The sequence below is a fragment of the Podarcis melisellensis genome (genome assembly GCF_964234715.1).
Source record: "Podarcis melisellensis genome assembly, chromosome: 6".
NCBI classification, from domain to species: Eukaryota; Metazoa; Chordata; class Lepidosauria; order Squamata; family Lacertidae; genus Podarcis; species Podarcis melisellensis.
Genome location: NC_138538.1, coordinates 12,489,313 through 12,506,595, shown reverse-complemented (window position 1 = coordinate 12,506,595; position 17,283 = coordinate 12,489,313). Strand labels below are relative to the sequence as shown.

General features: G+C 44.1%; 1 protein-coding gene across 2 annotated transcripts in view; it reads left to right on the top strand.

The window, feature by feature from the left end:
* Positions 1 to 17,283, top strand: part of CDH26 (cadherin 26) — a 28,999-nt gene that overhangs the window by 7,222 nt on the left and 4,494 nt on the right. The window contains exons 2-14 of one of the 2 annotated variants that reach the window (XM_081916776.1): positions 992 to 1,072; positions 1,703 to 1,819; positions 4,951 to 5,118; positions 5,219 to 5,366; positions 6,752 to 6,918; positions 7,908 to 8,036; positions 9,188 to 9,373; positions 9,584 to 9,849; positions 11,739 to 11,881; positions 12,316 to 12,549; positions 14,050 to 14,280; positions 15,342 to 15,472; positions 16,024 to 16,104. In XM_081916776.1, coding sequence (XP_081772902.1) covers positions 992 to 1,072; positions 1,703 to 1,819; positions 4,951 to 5,118; positions 5,219 to 5,366; positions 6,752 to 6,918; positions 7,908 to 8,036; positions 9,188 to 9,373; positions 9,584 to 9,849; positions 11,739 to 11,881; positions 12,316 to 12,549; positions 14,050 to 14,280; positions 15,342 to 15,472; positions 16,024 to 16,104 — 2,082 coding nt within the window. Of the gene's footprint in view, positions 1 to 991; positions 1,073 to 1,702; positions 1,820 to 4,950; positions 5,119 to 5,218; positions 5,367 to 6,751; positions 6,919 to 7,907; positions 8,037 to 9,187; positions 9,374 to 9,583; positions 9,850 to 11,738; positions 11,882 to 12,315; positions 12,550 to 14,049; positions 14,281 to 15,341; positions 15,476 to 16,023; positions 16,105 to 17,283 lie in introns of both variants that reach the window. The other variant, XM_081916775.1, reaches the window with a different exon arrangement.

Genomic DNA, 17,283 nt, shown 5'->3' with positions numbered 1-17,283 from the left:
AGTGCCCAGGAAAATTGGTGTGGAATTAGACATTTCTTCAGGTCCCAAGCTGGGTAGGGCTTTAAAAGTAAATCCTAGCACTCAGAAGCACTCCATCTCCTTAAGCACAGGTAAGATATAATCTGATGCATGGCCCCAGTTAGTTGCTTTGTGCTTGCTTTCCTTACTAACTTTTTGCAACCTGGTGCCCTTCAGATGTTCTTGGACTACAATTCCCATCAGTCACAGCCAACATGGCCTTGCTGGCTGGGGATTTTGGGAGTTGTAGTCCAAAACATCTGGAGGGCACCAGGTCAGGGGAGGCTGTTCTATATTCAATGCATTTTCTGGACAGTCCTTAAACAGGGAAGTCATAGAGGAAGTCCCAGAGGAGTAATTAACTGTTGAGTAGAGCAGCCCAGAGAAATCTGACGCACCTTGCAGATCAACCCTGATATAACAGGTTCAGCAACGTTTCTGTGCTTGGCCAGATACAGTTGATTGCAAATGACAGTTACGTTATAGTTGGGTATAATCCTTAGGAAAACAGCTTCAGTTCGGAGTAAGTTTGTTGCATCAAGGCAGATGACACAGAACAGGGAAAGCTGGTGACCTCTACAGAGTTGACTCATTTTTTGTTCAGTTTTTCAGGTGACTGGAAGGGCAATATTTGGCATAAATGTTCAGAGCAGGGGTGAATAAAATAGGTTGGTTCTTGTTGGCATTTATTGCCTGGTTGAGGAACATGGGAAGACACTGCCGGGGTGTGGAAAGAGATTATGGGACATTATAGCATTTTAAGCACCCTTGAATTCTGAAGCCTCTGTGGCCACAACAGCCTCAATCACCCAGTGAAAACATCATGTTCCTAACAAAGCCAGATCTTTAATTGAAGAATGCATTCATTACAGATGTCAAAGTTGCCTGGCTTTTCAGGGTGTGATACTGTGGGTAGCATGACTCTGCCAGTGCAGCATCCTTCTTACTCTTGCTCTTTTCTTCTTCCATTAAGGTTCTTGCCATCAACAACTTCTACCATGCCTTGGGAGATGACCGCAGTCTAAGGAAGACCGTCCACAAGAGAAGCAGTCAGGTGGGGACTCGGTTAAGTTCTCCAGTAGATAACATTACAGTGGTACCTTGGGTTACATACGCTTCAGGTTACAGACTCCACTAACCCAGAAATAGTACCTCGGGTTAAGAATTTTGCTTCAGGATGAGAACAGAAATCTCGCAGTAGCGGCATGGCAGCAGCTGGAGGCCCCATTAGCTAAAGTCGTGCTTCAGGTTAAGAACAGTTTCAGGTTAAGAACGGACCTCCGGAACGAATTAAGTACATAACCAGAGGTACCACTGTGCTTTAAAAGCCAGATAGACATTATCTGAAAATCTTTTTTTTTACAATGGCTTGTGTGTCTGTTGATGGGGGAGTATAATTGATATTTTGATGAGGCTGGACAGATTTTAGATTCTGAGTCCTTAAGAAGTTATGTACGTCCATATTCATCTAGTTATGGCATATGTATGCAAGTCCCACTACAGGTCAATGAACAAAGGAGGAAGCTTATCTTCTGTTACCGAACTTATCAGTGTGGGGCCGAAGGATATATTTGGAACATTATTTTAAACTCCCTATATTTTAATGTTTGTTTTGAAAATGAGGTACCTGCTACAGTGATGCACACAGGTGTCTGTAACATAAGTGCGCTCTTTTCACTCCCAGGATCTGAATTTGCTCGACAGTCTTCGTCCTTTGCGTCGCACCAAAAGGAGATGGGTAATTACCACCCTAGAACTTGAGGAGGAAGACAAAGGGCCGTTCCCAAAACGTGTCGGAGAGGTAAAAGCCAATGTGTAACATGCTGGAAAGCCTTGGATATTTATAGTCTAGTATTTTGTGTCTCTGGCTGTGTTCCCCAAGGGCAATTTGCATTGAGTCAAGCCTTCAACAGCTTGTGCCATGGTACAGCCAAGAACATTGTGTGTGCACCTTAAAGTAGAAGAAGAAGAGTTTGGATTTGATATCCCGCTTTATCACCCTAAGGAGTCTCAAAGCGGCTAACACTCTCCTTTCCCTTCCTCCCCCACAACAAACACTCTGTGCAGTGAGTGAGGCTGAGAGACTTCAGAGAAGCGTGACTGGCCCAAGGTCACCCAGCAGCTGCAGGTGGAGGAGCGGAGACGCGAACCCAGTTCCCCAGATTATGAATCTACCACTCTTAACCACTACACCACAGTTTCCTCTGGAAGTTTCCTCTGCCTGAGGGCCATATTTGCCCTTTGTCAACCCTTCAGGGGCCACATGCAGGTGGGGGCATGGTCTAAAGTGGATATAGACACCTTCTCTGACCACATGTTCACCCTACGTTCAAAGCATTCTGATCACATAGGAGCTGTAGTTTAAGGGTGCCGAAAGCTGTTAGGAGACCCCTGTGCTCTGAGTTACAATTTCCAGAGTACCCTGGGAAGAGGACTTGATTGTTAAACTGCTCAGGAAATTGCAGCCCAGTGAGGGGGAAGCCATGCCTGTTACATGCAAGGTGCAGGTGTGGCCATTCTCAGATGCACACCACATTCCCCCTTTGGATGCCCACAGGTTCACAGCTTCCCCACATCTGATCCTTGTAGATAAGCTGAGAAGATGGCTAGTACCCCCTCCCAAATCATTAGATCAATCTTCTGAAGTGTGGGGAGGGAGTGACCCTCATCTCCTAGGCCGGGCAGAGTGGTTTAAGTTTTCCTGTAAAGGTCACAGTGTGGAACAAAAGCATAACGGCTCTCCTGGACTCTTCATGTCCCGTCCCCCCCTTCACAATGCCTCTTTCCCCTACCAGCCCCCAGGCAGTGCTGCAGAGCTGCAGTTTTTAAAATATCGAATACCTTAGAATTGCTTTTAAATAAATGGAAATTGGGTCAGGGGCTGGCGAATCACAGCCTTAAAGATGACCAAGGGTATCTGCACCCCACCCCACAGAAGAATGTCAGTTGGAGTTACTAGGAAGTCTCCAAACCAAGGAAGACTAGGTTTGGCAAGTCTCTAAGTCCTCACTTTCATGCTTGTCACATGGATGACAGGCCCTATTGATGCTCAGTGTAGGAGGAAGCTACAATTGGAAATTTCAAGCCTGTGCATGTTTATAGTCTTCTTTTTAAATAGAAGTGTCACTGGCAATGTTTACTTATCTTCTGGGACAATTTTTTTTGTCTCCTTCCCACAAAACACACATGCCAGAGTCTCTGGCACTTTCTTTAAAATATATCTTAGGATATATTTTTAAAAACACTTTAGAAAATTCAGCGTTGAAATGGAGCAAAGAAGTAGCATATATAATTGCATCTCTTAGTCTGTGCCACTTAAAAATTGCACGTATCTCATTTTTTAAAAAAATAGTTTTTATTAAGTTTTCAAGTTATACATCTCAAAATATGCATTTTACACAATACTATATATATCCATCGACTTCCCTCCTCCTTCCCATGGTTCATTTACTTGTCTATCATTCCTGCATATTTTACTGTAACCATTTTACTCAGTGTAATGGTTATAGGGGTTGCTCGTGCGTAAGTTGCCACCACTCCTGGCTAGGTTGCCTGGTTAAACTTTTTCTGTCTGGACAGCCCTTCACTTCGTGGCTGTTTCAGTCACTAGCAGAATCTGTCAGTGGGCGTTTCTTGAACCTCTTCCAGCAAAGAAGTTCTTTGATGCCAAGTCTCCGCCTACTCTCCCTGCGCGGAAGTCTTCTGCGCAGGGAGGGTGTGGGCAGCGGAGGACTCGTGCTCTCCCCGCTGGTCTCTGGCGAGGAGTCCTGGAGCCCCCTCGCCGATTCCCCCATCTGCCCCCCCTTTATCCCTGGTGTTACGCTGATTTCCTTCCCCAGCCGATGAGTTGCCTCTCTCCCTGCTGGGCCCTTCTCCAGCATAGCTTGGGAGCCTTGCCTCCGCCTCTAGCTCCGATGGCAGTTCCCTGACACTCAATTCCCCAATTTAAATCATTCAAATATTAATCACACTGCTGAATTTATCTTAATGCTGCCAGCGTCTTCAGCAGTGCACAGTTGTTTTCCAAATACTCAGCAAAGATTTTCCACTCTTTAAATAGATGCTCTTTTTGCTCTCTTTTTCATGTGTTAAACCTGCTGGTTCTGCAAATTCTATCATCTTAAGCTGCCAGTGTTCCTTACTTGGGACCTCCCTTGCTAACAAAACTCTAGCTGCTGTTGTTGCATACATAAATAATTTTTTAAAAATTTGTAAGTTCTATGCCCGACTTCTATACTTTGGATTTCCCTGTTTCCCCTTATATTCTGAAGTAATATTTCCAATGGCAAAATAAACAACAGCAGAGATAAAGGGCAGCCTTGTCTATTCCCTTTTCTTACTTGGCATTTGTCTGAGAGATTATTATTTACTAATATACTTGCACATTGCTCATTATAATTGCATGTACTCTCTTACAATAAAAAGACTGACTGTTCTGTGTCACCAAACTGTACCTCTTAGGATATATTTTTTTTGTTAAAAAAAGCCTTGAGGATTTCATTGCAATGGCATTGGCATCACTAATACATCTGTGAGATGGCTCAAGAATTAAGGCTGGGAAACTTTTCCTTAAGAATCATGCTGCTGATGGTGATAAATACTATTATTATTATTAAATCTTTTTTTAAAAAACACAAAAAATCTACATTAGGGGTGGATCTATACACAGGACCCCCCCCCCCCCGCTATAAATAAGTCAGAAATTAAATTAAAAGAAGAAAAATGCTCTGGAAAATCGCTTCAAAGTTTTTTCTTGCTCTCTGGTGCCATGTGGTCTTGCATGCTTATAATGCATTCAAAAAGGTGTTTCTTGGCTAATGTACCTGAGTCCCTAGGATTATCAGAATAGTAAAATGTAGAAGAATCTTGACATTAAAATATTACTCTGCTGATAAGATTAACCTTTAATTAACAGCCTATTTTGCTTTGTAGCTCTTTAATGATGTATCACGCAAGCGTGATATAAATGTGAAGTATTTAATCAGTGGACCTGGTGTGGATGAATATCCAGAGCCTGGACTGTTTTCTATCGAGGATGATGTGAATGGACATGTATCTGTGCACCGTTCCATTGATCGAGAGAGAAACCCTTCTTTCACGGTATTTACTTTACTTTTAACTTTTTCTTTCTTTTTAGAAGTCCATAGAACACATGAGCCAGTCGCTAATTAAATTTTCTTGCTGATTGTCCATCGTTCAGATACGTTTTGATGTTGCGGATAGGACGACGAATGAAATAGTGGATAGATCTTTACTCTTCAATGTTAAAATTAAGGATATAAATGATAATGCGCCTGAGTTTTCTAAAAAGGAATTTAACATCACAATGAAAGAAAACCACGACAGAAGTGAGTATCCTGGACACTGTTGATAGCTTCGCTGTATATGGTCCTTGTCAAGGATAGGGTTGCTCAAACTTTCTACTCCCAGAGCCCACTTGAGATAGCTGCAGATTACTGAAGCCAACCCGTCACAAAATGACAGAGCAGTGGCAAAGCCAGTCACAAAATGGTAGCCAGTGCAGACAGATGTTGGTATTATCAGCTGGCAATTACTGATATCATTTTCTATTGCTATTTAATCCATCTTTGGAAACTGCCAACTTCTTTGGCAAAGACAGCATTTTCTTTATGGCTCAGCTTTCCTTAAGCTAAGTACAGAAATTCAATCTGGAGCGATTTTGACTCAGTCTTCCCATTTTAGGAAGAATTTGCTGACCCAGAGGATCAAAGTAAAGAAGGCTTTTTATTTTATATTGTTCCTTTCCCCACCCCATGTGCCTCAAGCATTTTTACTCATCTCCTATAATTTCTTCTCCCATTTGCCTTTCATCCCTTCTCTGGTCCTTTTACATTCCCTTCCTCCTCCTATAGCAGCTTTCATCTTTCTTATCCTCTATCTATCCATCTCATTTTTCACCGTCATCACACCCTTTGTCCTACTGTCTAATTTTGTTCAAGACCTCCTCTGCCCCTTTCTTCTCAGAAGTGGAAGACTTTCCATTCTTCTCCACTCCACTTTTGATTTTGGTAACAAATTTGCCCACGTGGGGAAATTGGCAAGAGGTGGGCTCTACTGATCAACTATACAAGTGCCAAGAATGGAAGTACAGTCGTACCTTGGAAGTTGAACAAAATCCGTTCCAGAAATCTGTTCAACTTCCAAAACATTCAGAATTCAAGACGCGGCTTCCGATAGGCTGCAGGAAGCTCCTACAGCCAATCGGAACCCATGTCAGATGTTTGGGTTCCAAGGAACGTTTGCAAACCGGAACACTCACTTCTGGGTTTGTGGCTTTTGGGAGCCAAAACATTCGAGTCGCAAAGAGTTTGACTTTCAAGGTACGACTGTATAGTAAGGACACACTATAAAGGCAAAGGAACCCCTGACCATTAGGTCCAGTCGTGGCCGACTCTGGGGTTGCGGCGCTCATCTCGCTTTATTGGCTGAGGGAGCAGGCGTACAGCTTCCGGATCATGTGGCCAGCATGACTAAGCCACTACTGGCGAACCAGAGCAGCGCACGGAAACACCATTTACCTTCCCGCCGGAGCGGTACCTATTTATCTACTTGCATTTTGACGTGCTTTTGAACTGCTAGGTTGGCAGGAGCAGGGACTGAGCAATGGGAGCTCACCCCGTCGTGGGGATTCGAACTGCCGACCTTCTGATTGGCAAGTCCTAGGCTCTGTATTATTCCCTTGCTATAAACACTGCACCTTCCCCAATCATAGATGAACCAGTGTTCAATGCCACAGCCTATGACAAGGATGAAGAAGGCACTCCTAATTCTCTTGTGGAGCATTCTCTGGTTTTGCAGACACCTCGTACAAAAGAACCTATCTTCACCATTGATCCTTCAAGTGGCCTGATTCGTGTCACGGGATGCTCGGATTATCAGGTATAGAACTTGTAAATAAAGCCTGTCTTCTTAAGCTCTGTCCCCCCACCCCCTTTTGGGCATGTATAGACTCGTGAAAATTATTTTGCCTTCAGTATGTCACTCTTTAACTCCACTGCCCTAGTAGTTCCTCTACAAATTGCCTTTCAGCAGCCTAATCTTTGTAAAAAAATATACCATGCAAGGCAAACAAATGCAGGGTAAACAAATGGGCCATCAATGTTGGTGTTGGGTCAGGGAGAACTGGCTCAGCCTGATCCGCTTAGCAATGAGTCACTGAGTGACCTTTTGCCTTCACTTTGCTCCAGTAGCAGATGGGTGGTGGTGGTGCAGTGGAGCTTACCTGACCACCTGATACTGAGTTGCTGCTTATTGGGAGGGACAATGGATGTGATGGGGAGGTCAGCATGGTGCAAATGCATCAGCAGGCTCCTATTGCTGCATTTACAGTGTGGGGGCTTCCCCAGAGCTCTGCCCTTCCCAGTAAGCAGCAGTGACTCAACAGCTGGGAGGTCAGGTAAGTGCCACCTGCTCAACATACCATCCGTTACTGCTCTGTCCTACATCACTGGTGCTGAGAGAAGGAGATGAGGGGATGGGGAACACCTCCACCACCATAGGGTCTAAATGCCATATTTATACAGAATTACGGTCCTGTGCAAATCACACCATGGAGCAAAAACATTTGAATTTACCCAAGGCCATGGACCTCAAAACTCATCTTTGAAGGAGGTCTCAGTTGTGGCCACACAACATGCATGGGGGGGAAAATTGAATAAAGCTAATAGGTATCTTAGCAGCAGAATCAACCCAAAGTTTCTGGTGGCTAATTGTGGCCATTTCAGGAAAGCTGGATTCTAACTTGGTCAGTCAGACCATTTTGCAAATGCATCTTTCCTCTTTGGAAAGTTTGCATGGCTTTGGAGTTATTGAATATCATCTCGGACATATAGAGAGTGACGATGTTTTAATATTTTAACGTTTTCAAGGCGACCTCGGCTTTCAGACTTCTGGTCAAAGCTACAGACCATGGAAATCCACGGCTGTCATCAACAGCAACCGTTAATATCGCTGTGGAAGATTCAAACAACAAGGCACCATTGCTTGCTAAAGGAACTGTAAGGACATATTGCTTGAGGGCTATTGTCAGGGTGGGAGAGAGTTTTCCAGGTCCCAGTTATGAAGTCAAAAGGTTTGCCTTTTTAAGAGCCCACTTTAAGGCATGGTTTTCCGTCAGTGCTGACAGCCCTGCAGGTATACAGCCTAATCAGAATGCTACTGCAAATTCTACAAAAATGTAATTATTTGGAATCTCTTTTATTGTTTGAATCAGAGTCACCCTGGTTCTTGGATATGCTAAAGTCATGCCCAGCCTTTCCCTGACCTCTAGGATGGGGCTCTGTCATTATTGAGTCTATTTTTGGAGAATCAAAAATATGAAGAAGATTAGAAATGCTTCAAAATAAGTAATAAACATGCAGATGCCAAACTGTTTACAGGGTCAGCGGCATGTATACAAGCCCTGCTTCTGAAGTCATTCTGCATGTCATTGCCTGTGTGCTGACTTTCCCTAGTGTTGTGGCAGGAATTCAAGAATAGAACTCTCTGCATAATTGAGGACCACACTTTATCAATGCAACTTCTGCCTGCACAGTCCAATCCTGGGAGCAGATTCAATTAAATAGTTGCACTAGCAGGAACAGCAACAACAAATTTATTTATACCCCGCCCTTCTGGCTAGGTTTCACCAGCCACTCTGGGCAGCTCCCAAAAGAATATTAAAACCATGATAAAACATCAAATATTAAAAACTTCCCTAGACAGGGCTGCCTTCAGATGTCTTCTAAAAGTCGGATAGTTATTTCCTTGACATCTGATGGGAAGGCTCTACTGCCAAGAAGGCCCTCTGTCTGGTTCCCTGTAACCTCACATCTCGCAGTGAGGGAACCACCAGAAGGCCCTCAGAGCTGGACCTCAGAGTCCGGGCTGAACGATGGGGGTGGAGACGCAGTATAACATGTCCCACTTCCGCAGTGGGGTTTCCCCCCTGTCTCCACTTCCTATGCCTCAAAACAGCGCACAGTGGGAAGATAGGGGAAATCATTTCACCAGGCAAGCAGGATTTCCTTGTGCTTAAAGAGGAACCTCCTTAGCAGTCCACTCCACCCTGGGTTATGTAACTTGGTCACATTGCAGTGTGACAGAAAATGGGAGGAAATGTTTGGAGCTGTCTTTTGTTCACTGAGATGCCCTATCTGTGTCTTCCAAGCATTATCTGAACATCCCAGAAGGCAAAACAGAAAACGGCATCCTTCGCCTCCAGGTGGAAGATAAAGATTCGCCCAACACACCTGCTTGGAGAGCCAAGTATAAGATACTGGGAGGAGATGATACAGAGAATTTCAGCATTGAGACGGATCCTGATACCAATGAAGGGGTTTTAAGCATCACAAAGGTAACGTAGATGAACAAAGCTATTGACAGGATTTGAAGAATTGTTCCAAGCATAGAATTTTTATCAAGATTTGGGTAGCAGCACGCCATCATTTACAACCCCCCACCCCATCCCACCCCACCCCACCCTACTGGTTCTTGTGTATAGTTAGTCAGAATTTACTAATGGGAGATTGTGATTTTGTGGTTGCTCTGCATCTTTTCTTTTCAGCCTTTGGTTTACGACAAACATAACAAGAGGAGACTCCTGATTTCTGTGGAAAACGAAGAGCCCTTCTTTTTCTGTGAAGGCGGTCAGCTGCGGAGTTCTCCAGGAAACCAAGAAGCATATGTGAACATAAACATCATTGATGAGAACGATGCTCCTCAGTTCTATCCTCCTGCTCTTGTTCTTTGGAAGGAGGAAGGGATGATCCCTGGGAACACGATTGCACATTACACAGCCAAGGACCCAGACACAACACCACACATCATAAGGTGGGGAAGAACTGCTGGTCATTCTTGTACGTATGTCCCATATGAATGGGTCTTCCAAAGGAGCTTGCTTAGGGTTCCACTTCAGAGAGAGTGAGGAGGAATAGATTCAAGAACCCACTGAACATTACACTTTGCCCAATCAAGTGTCCCATGACCGCCATTTTGCCAAGTGTGGTGTAGTGGTTAAGAGTGGTAGACTTGTATTCTGGTGAACCGAGTTCGATTCCCCGCTCCTCCACATGCAGCTGCTGGGTGACCTTGGGCTAGTCACACTTCTCTGAAGTCTCTCAGCCTCACTTGCCTCATAGAGTGTTTGTTGTGGGGGAGGAAGGGAAAGGAGATTGTTAGCTGCTTTGAGACTCCCTAGATTAGTGATAAAGTGGGATATCAAATCCAAACTCTTCTTCATCCTTTAAGCATGAGTAGTCTACCTGTTTGAGTGCTGTGTCAAAACCTTTCTTCAGATTTTTCAAATGTTTCATTCCCCTGTGAAGTTTGCTTCTGTTTTCCTGCTTCATTCATGGAGCACTTTAAAAATGTCCTTAACATTAAAAATAAATAAATTTGGACCTTACATTATTGTTGTGAGGTAACCGTGGGTATTTTGTATGTGGTCGCCATGCTCCCAAATTAAAATATATATTTGCAGAACAGTATATTTACCTGGCTGCCTATGCTTCCTGATCTGAAAAGAAGTCTCATGGGTGGAGTTACAACATGGAAGCATCAGCATCAGGGTGTCTTCCCCTAGGGCAGGCATAGGCAAACTCCGGCCCTCCAGATGTTTGGGACTGCAATTCCCACCATCCCTGACCGCTAGGGATGATGGGAATTGTAGTACCAAACATCTGGAGGGCCAGAGTTTGCCTATGCCTGCCATAGGGTATCACAGAAGTGGGAGATACTAGGGGAGAATGGTTTCCACATGACTGAGATTGTTGCACCCCCTGATTTTTGTTCCTGTAGCAATTGCAGTGTTTTTACTTTCAAATAAGTTTTCTTTTAAAGAAAATGATAAACTGCGGTCTGGTGCATGGCAGACAGCCTCCCTGCCTTCCATCTCTTATAGGAAAGCCCAGCTGTGGAAACTGTGGCGATTTTAGGAGGTAGAGCACCCAGGAAGGCTGCAGAATGCAGACTACTGGAGAATGGATGCATTTTCTCTCCACAGCTGTTTGTTTTTCACCTAATACTATGCCATCCATCTTGCTGTCTGCTATTTAACATAGTTTACCCAATTAATTCTGCCCTATTATTTATTTATTTATTAAATTTGTATACCGCCCGTCAACCAAAGATCATAGGGCAGTTCACAACATAGAAATACAAAATGGTGACTTGCGTACTTCACAAACTTAACATAATTAGTAACATTTTCACCCCATACATTTCAATGTAAATTAAATGTCAAAACCATGCAAATAAACCGCACCACCAAATCATGTATTGCTTGTAAGATTAAATAAAGACCCCCAAGAATTATGTGAGCGAATAGCCACTGTATTTGCTAGATTGAGTTCTGCGCTGGACCTGGGACAAAAACACGAGCAGCAACCATTTTTGCTTCAGGCCGAATTCCCTGACACCCCTACTCGCAAAACCCTGGAGCCATTTTGGAAGTAATGTCAATGCGACCAAAGCCTTCCACTCCCCCATGAGAATTTTACAGAAACTCTTCTTTCCACCTGACTTTTTTTTATATATGAGTGCAGTTTCTTTTTCTTTTCACTGTTGGAGAATGGTTGGAAAAGGAAGTGGAAGGAAATGTTCAGCATAGCACAGCACTAAGTATACCCTTGATTTCCAGTCCTTTGGAGGGTGGGAAAGCAAACCCTGCCTCATAGCTTACTCGCTCATTTAAAAATAAAACCTTTGATTTCCTCTTTAAGGTACAAAATAGCTTCCGACCCAGGTGGCTGGGTGACTGTTGACGAACACTCGGGGACCGTGACAAATGTGAAAACACTAGATAGAGAATCTCCCCACGTGAACAACAGCATATACACCATTGTGATTCACGCCATTGACGACGGTAAGTAGCTCCTCAGACAATAACAGTGCAAGTTGCAAAGTGTCCCAAGGCAGCTCTGGTGTACCACTTAACACTCAGCTTTGAATATTTCCGGCCAGAAAATGAAAGCAACAGAATTATCCTGTGATGTCTAAAAATATGCTGAGAAGCTGTCTTAAAAATGCTTCCCAGTCATAGAGCCTTTTCTTGGGCCCCAGTGTAAACTCTGACCTAGATGATCCTTTCTTGAGAGTTTGCAAAACAGGTCCAGCTTGAATGATGTGGATGACCTGACATTTGCAACAGAGAAATAATAGTGTGGGAAGCGTTTGCTGAGGAGGTCAGATGCCGAAAGCCAGTGGGTGAAATCCATTTCTCATTCTGTGAGTTCCTTCCTGCTCTGTAATATTTGCGCTCTCTTTTTTAGCATTGTGCTCATTTCTCCCCCCCCTTAGGTGTTCCGCCACAAACTGGCACAGGAACTATCCAACTTCACCTCTCTGACCTCAATGACAATGCTCCCATGTTAGTTACATCTTTGCTGGTGGTCTGCAGCGGAAAAGAAAAAGGCCCATTCCTTGTAAAAGCAGAAGACAAAGACTCTGATCTCTATGCAGAGCCCTTTACATTCCAGTTAGTGGAGACCAATGGGAATGTGCAAGACACTTGGAAACTGGGACAGAAGTTTGGTAAGCTACCCTCCTACTGTGACGTAGGGATTTTCCATGTTCTGCCCTGTACAGTTGATTCCCGAACGGCTTAGTTGTTGAGCAAATCGGCTCCCGAACGCCGCAAACCCGGAAGTAAGTGTTTCGGTTTGTGAATGTTTTTCGGAAGCCTAACATCCGACGCGGCTTCCACTTGAGTGCAGGAAGCTCCTGCAGCCAATCAGAATCCGTGCCTTGGTTTTCGAATGGTTTAGGGAGTCAAACGGACTCCCGGAATGAATTAAGTTTGAGAACCAAGTGGTACCTCAGGTTAAGTACTTAATTCGTTCCGGAGGTCCGTTCTTAACCTGAAACTGTTCTTAACCTGAAGCACCACTTTAGCTAATGGGACCTCCTGCTGCCGCTGTGCTGCCACTGCACAATTTCTGTTCTCATCCTGAAGCAAAGTTCTTAACCCGAGGTACTATTTCTGGGTTAGCGGAGTCTGTAACCTGAAGCGTATGTAACTTGAAGTGTATGTAACCTGAGGTACCACTGTACTCTTCACATGCAAAACTCTATAGTATCTCATATACTAAATTATGCAAATTGCATTGTCATTAAATTATTCCACCCCATTCATTTCAGTGCAAGGAAAACTCAGTGCAAATGGGGTTTTGTCTTGTACTGTATATGATTTTGATATTCTGTACATTGCTTTGACAGTCTTCAGATTAATATATATATTTTTAAATGATATTTATCAGTCTTCAGATTAATAAAGCTATAGGAGACATTTTTTAAGCAGACAGAGTTCAGGCAGGGGAGGAGACAAAAGTTTCTGGCCTTTCAGCAGAGCTAATGGGGCTGCAGGATATCTCCATCTCCTCTTCGACTATAAGCCTGATAGAATGGCAGGTGCTGTTAGATGTGGATTTTGACCTCCATGCTCTGGCCTGTTGTCTGCAGCTTTTCCTGACACCACAGGTTGTCTTGTAAGTACCATCTTCGTACTCGGAAATAAGTAGGGCTATTTTATCCAGCCCACAGCTTTATGGGCTTTTCAATGGAGGTGGCTCAAAGTTGATTTAAGTAGCTTTGAAAGGGGAGGGAGGTTTAAAAGTTTACCCGGCAGCTCCCAGAGTCTTTTACTGATAAAAGTTGGCAGATATTTTCATAGTTTGAGCCTTTTTATCAGGTTAATTTGATCACTAGAGCTCCCACTCACGCAGCACAGACTCAAGCTGAGACTTGACCCGGCGCCACAGGCTAATAAACTACCTATAAATGATAAGAGAAAGCATTTCTTCTGAAGTTTTCAGAGAAGGCTGGACAGCTAACCAAAGAATTGCCTAGAGGATTTGCAAGCAACCATTCAGTTCTTAAGAACCTAAAAATGATTTAAATCTGGTTAATAATATTTGGAAGGGTTCAGCCTGCTCATCCTTGTCTGCATCATCACTATTGTCTCATTATCATCATAGTATTAGCAAAAAGAAATAATATAAGTATTCTCCCTCTTCCCCTCTCCCCCCACTTTAGATGACTCAGTCGAGCTGTTTATGTTGAAAAGCCTCCCTTCTGGCATTTATGAAGTGCCGCTCCACATTTTCGACAGGCAGGGGTTTTATGTGGAACAGACCCTCCATGTCGGTGTGTGTTCCTGCCAGGATGGGATCACATGTGAGCAGGAGCTGAAACTGGCGTCCATGTCGGTGGGTCTTGGAGCAGGAGCAGTCGCTGCAATCGTGGCTGGGTTCCTGTTATTGATTTGTGAGTGATGTTGTAAAATTTGCCTTTTGCTTACTGGCAGAAATAACGTACTCAGGTCTTGTACAGAGAGAATGTAAAAATGTTATCCTTGTTCATTAGTGACTGGTTTTTTTTAGTGTGTGCTCTATTTCAATTCAAAGTGCATGCACACATAGATTAGTAGGGTGAGCTGCTTCTTCATGGGATTAAACCACTGAGCCTCTTGCACTTTGAATCCACGCGATGGGGTGAGCTCCCGTTGCTCCGTCCCAACTTCTGCCAACCTAGCAGTTCAATAGCACAGCAGTGCAAGTAGATAAATAGGTACCGCTGCAGCAGGAAGGTAAACAGCGTTTCCGTGTGCTCTGGTTTCTGTCACGGTGTCCTGTTGCACCAGAAGCGGTTTAGTCATGCTGGCCCCATGACCCAGAAAGTTGTCTGTGTACAAATGCTGGCTCCCTCGGCCTGAAAAGTGAGGTGAGTGCCGCACCCCATAGTTGCCTTTGACTGGACTTAACCGTCCATGGGTCCTTTACCTTTTACCTTGACCTATTGAATTAATTAAGGGACGCAGGTGGTGCTGTGGGTTAAAACACAGAGCCTAGGACTTGCTGATCAGAAGGTTGGCGGTTTGAATCCCCGCGACAGGGTGAGCTCTCGTTGCTCGGTCCCTGCTCCTGCCAATCTAGCAGTTCGAAAGCACGTCAAAGTGCAAGTAGATAAATAGGTACCGCTCCGGCGGGAAGGTAAACGGCGCTTCCGTGCGCTGCTCTGGTTCACCAGAAGCGGCTTAGTCATGCTGGCCACATGACCCGGAAGCAGTATGCCAGCTCCCTCGGCCAATAAAGCAAGATGAGCACCGCAACCCCAGAGTCGGCCATGACTGGACCTAATGGTCAGGGGTCACTTTACCTTTATTGAATCAATTAATTCAGGCAATTTCTATATGCATAAGATATAAATATATCTCTAAGCAGTGTACAACAAACTAGGTTGAGGGGATCCTAGGATGGATTCTCCCTCCCACTCATCCAAAAAAGTGTTAAAGCTTATCCTTTGTTTTTCATTTCCTTGTTATGCAGTGGGCTTAGCTCTCCTACTTTGGTGTTCCTCAACACCAGAATCGAAGAAAGGCCCTCCCTTCATTCCGTACGAAGAAGGCAACCAGACTCTCATCCACTACAATGAGGAGAGCCAACAAGCTTTGTCTCAGGTGGTAAATAATACCGCTATCCATTGTGTGGTTAGATGGAGAACAGCATAGGGCTCTTGCAGTTGTATAGAAGAGGGAGCTTCTGCAACAGTAGCTTTCAACTCAGATATTAAATATATAGGGGCTCTTCTGTCTTTTGCACCTGCCCACCTTGTACTCTCTCCCTATGATGTTCCAGGTGCAATGCTATTGGGTTTACTGTACAATCATCATATGCATGTGAGATTCATTAGGCTGTATGGAATTTATTCCTATTGAGTTGTATAAGATGGTAGTCTTTGATTCTTTGGGACTAGAGAGCAGTGGAGACTTGGAGTGCCTTTGTAACATCTGCTTTCTTTGCATATATACTAGCAGGACATATAGGCAAGCAGGCACTCCTTCAACAGGCAGCAGATCCCCAGAGAACATTTGTGTCGACCTTTTCCAGGCAGGCACCCACAATTTTAGAGGTTCCAGCTAGATTCTTGGATTGCTGTCTGCCAATTCAGAACAGCTGCTTCACATGCAACCAACATGTAATAATGCATTTGATTTTGATTCCCATTTAGGATACACCCGATATGGGAGATCCTGCTACATCATCCACAGTCTATGCACAAATTTCCAAAGAGAAAACACAAACAATTAAGGTAACCACAGAACTCCTTGAGCTTTATTGAATGTATATTTAAAGGGCCTGTAATGGAACAGTACAGTTTCCTTGCCTGGTGTTGCTCTTGTTTGTCCTCCCCCCTCTCTTTCTGTTGGGTATTAGGAGATAAATTTATTTCAGTTTGCTTTTAAAGGGGAACTTGCCTAACTCACACTTTCCCCAACACTTTCCCCAACAATATATGAACTGTAAGGAAGCCATCCTTCTCTGAATTTTGCAATGCAGTTCTTAGGCCAAGTAATATGTACAAAAATGCATATACTAGGGCACAATTTTGCTTAAAAATACATTCCTTGCTGAAAATGACATACCAAAATGTATGCTATGGGGAAATTGCATCCATAAATGTGTATGCTCAAATGCTCAAATGCACATGAGGGCTTTTACAAAAAAATTCGCAGACTGATGTGGTCGTGAATTTAAGATTGGGAAAATGAGAAACGCTGAGAAACTAACTGCAGATCCATCCATCTCTAGCATAGTGTGCATACTGGAGTAACTGGAAAGCTATACAGGGGTCTCTGCCTTGCTGAAAGATAACTGCTCTGACCCTCAAACTCTGTTTATTCAGCAAAAGTCTCTACTCTTGTAGGCTATTCTTAGAGGCACTTGTGTAGGTGAGTGGGGGTCTGCATCATGAAGGGCCTCCTGATCATCCTATACAAAACTCCCTGTGCCACTAGCCTCTATGGGTAAGGCGCCCCTGCTGGCACAAATGGAGTTTGTTCTTTTCCCCAAGAAGAGTGACTAGTGGGATGCCACAGGGTTCTGTCTTGGGCCCGGTCTTATTCAACATCTTTATCAACGACTTGGATGATGGACTCAAGGGCCTGATCAAATTTGCAGATGACACCAAACTGGGAGGGGTGGCTAACACCCCAGAGGACAGGATCACGCCTTGACAGATTAGAGAACTTGGCCAAAACAAACAAGATGAATTTTAACAGGAGAAATGTAAAGTTTGCACTTGGGCAAAAAAATTGCACTTGGGCAAAAAAAATGAGAGGCACAAATACAAGATGGGTGACACCTGGCTTGAGAGCAGTACATGTGAAAAGGATCTAGGAGTCCTGGTTGACCACAAACTTGACATGAGCCAACAGTGTGACGCAGCAGCTAAAAAAGCCAATGCAATTCAGGGCTGCATCAATAGGAG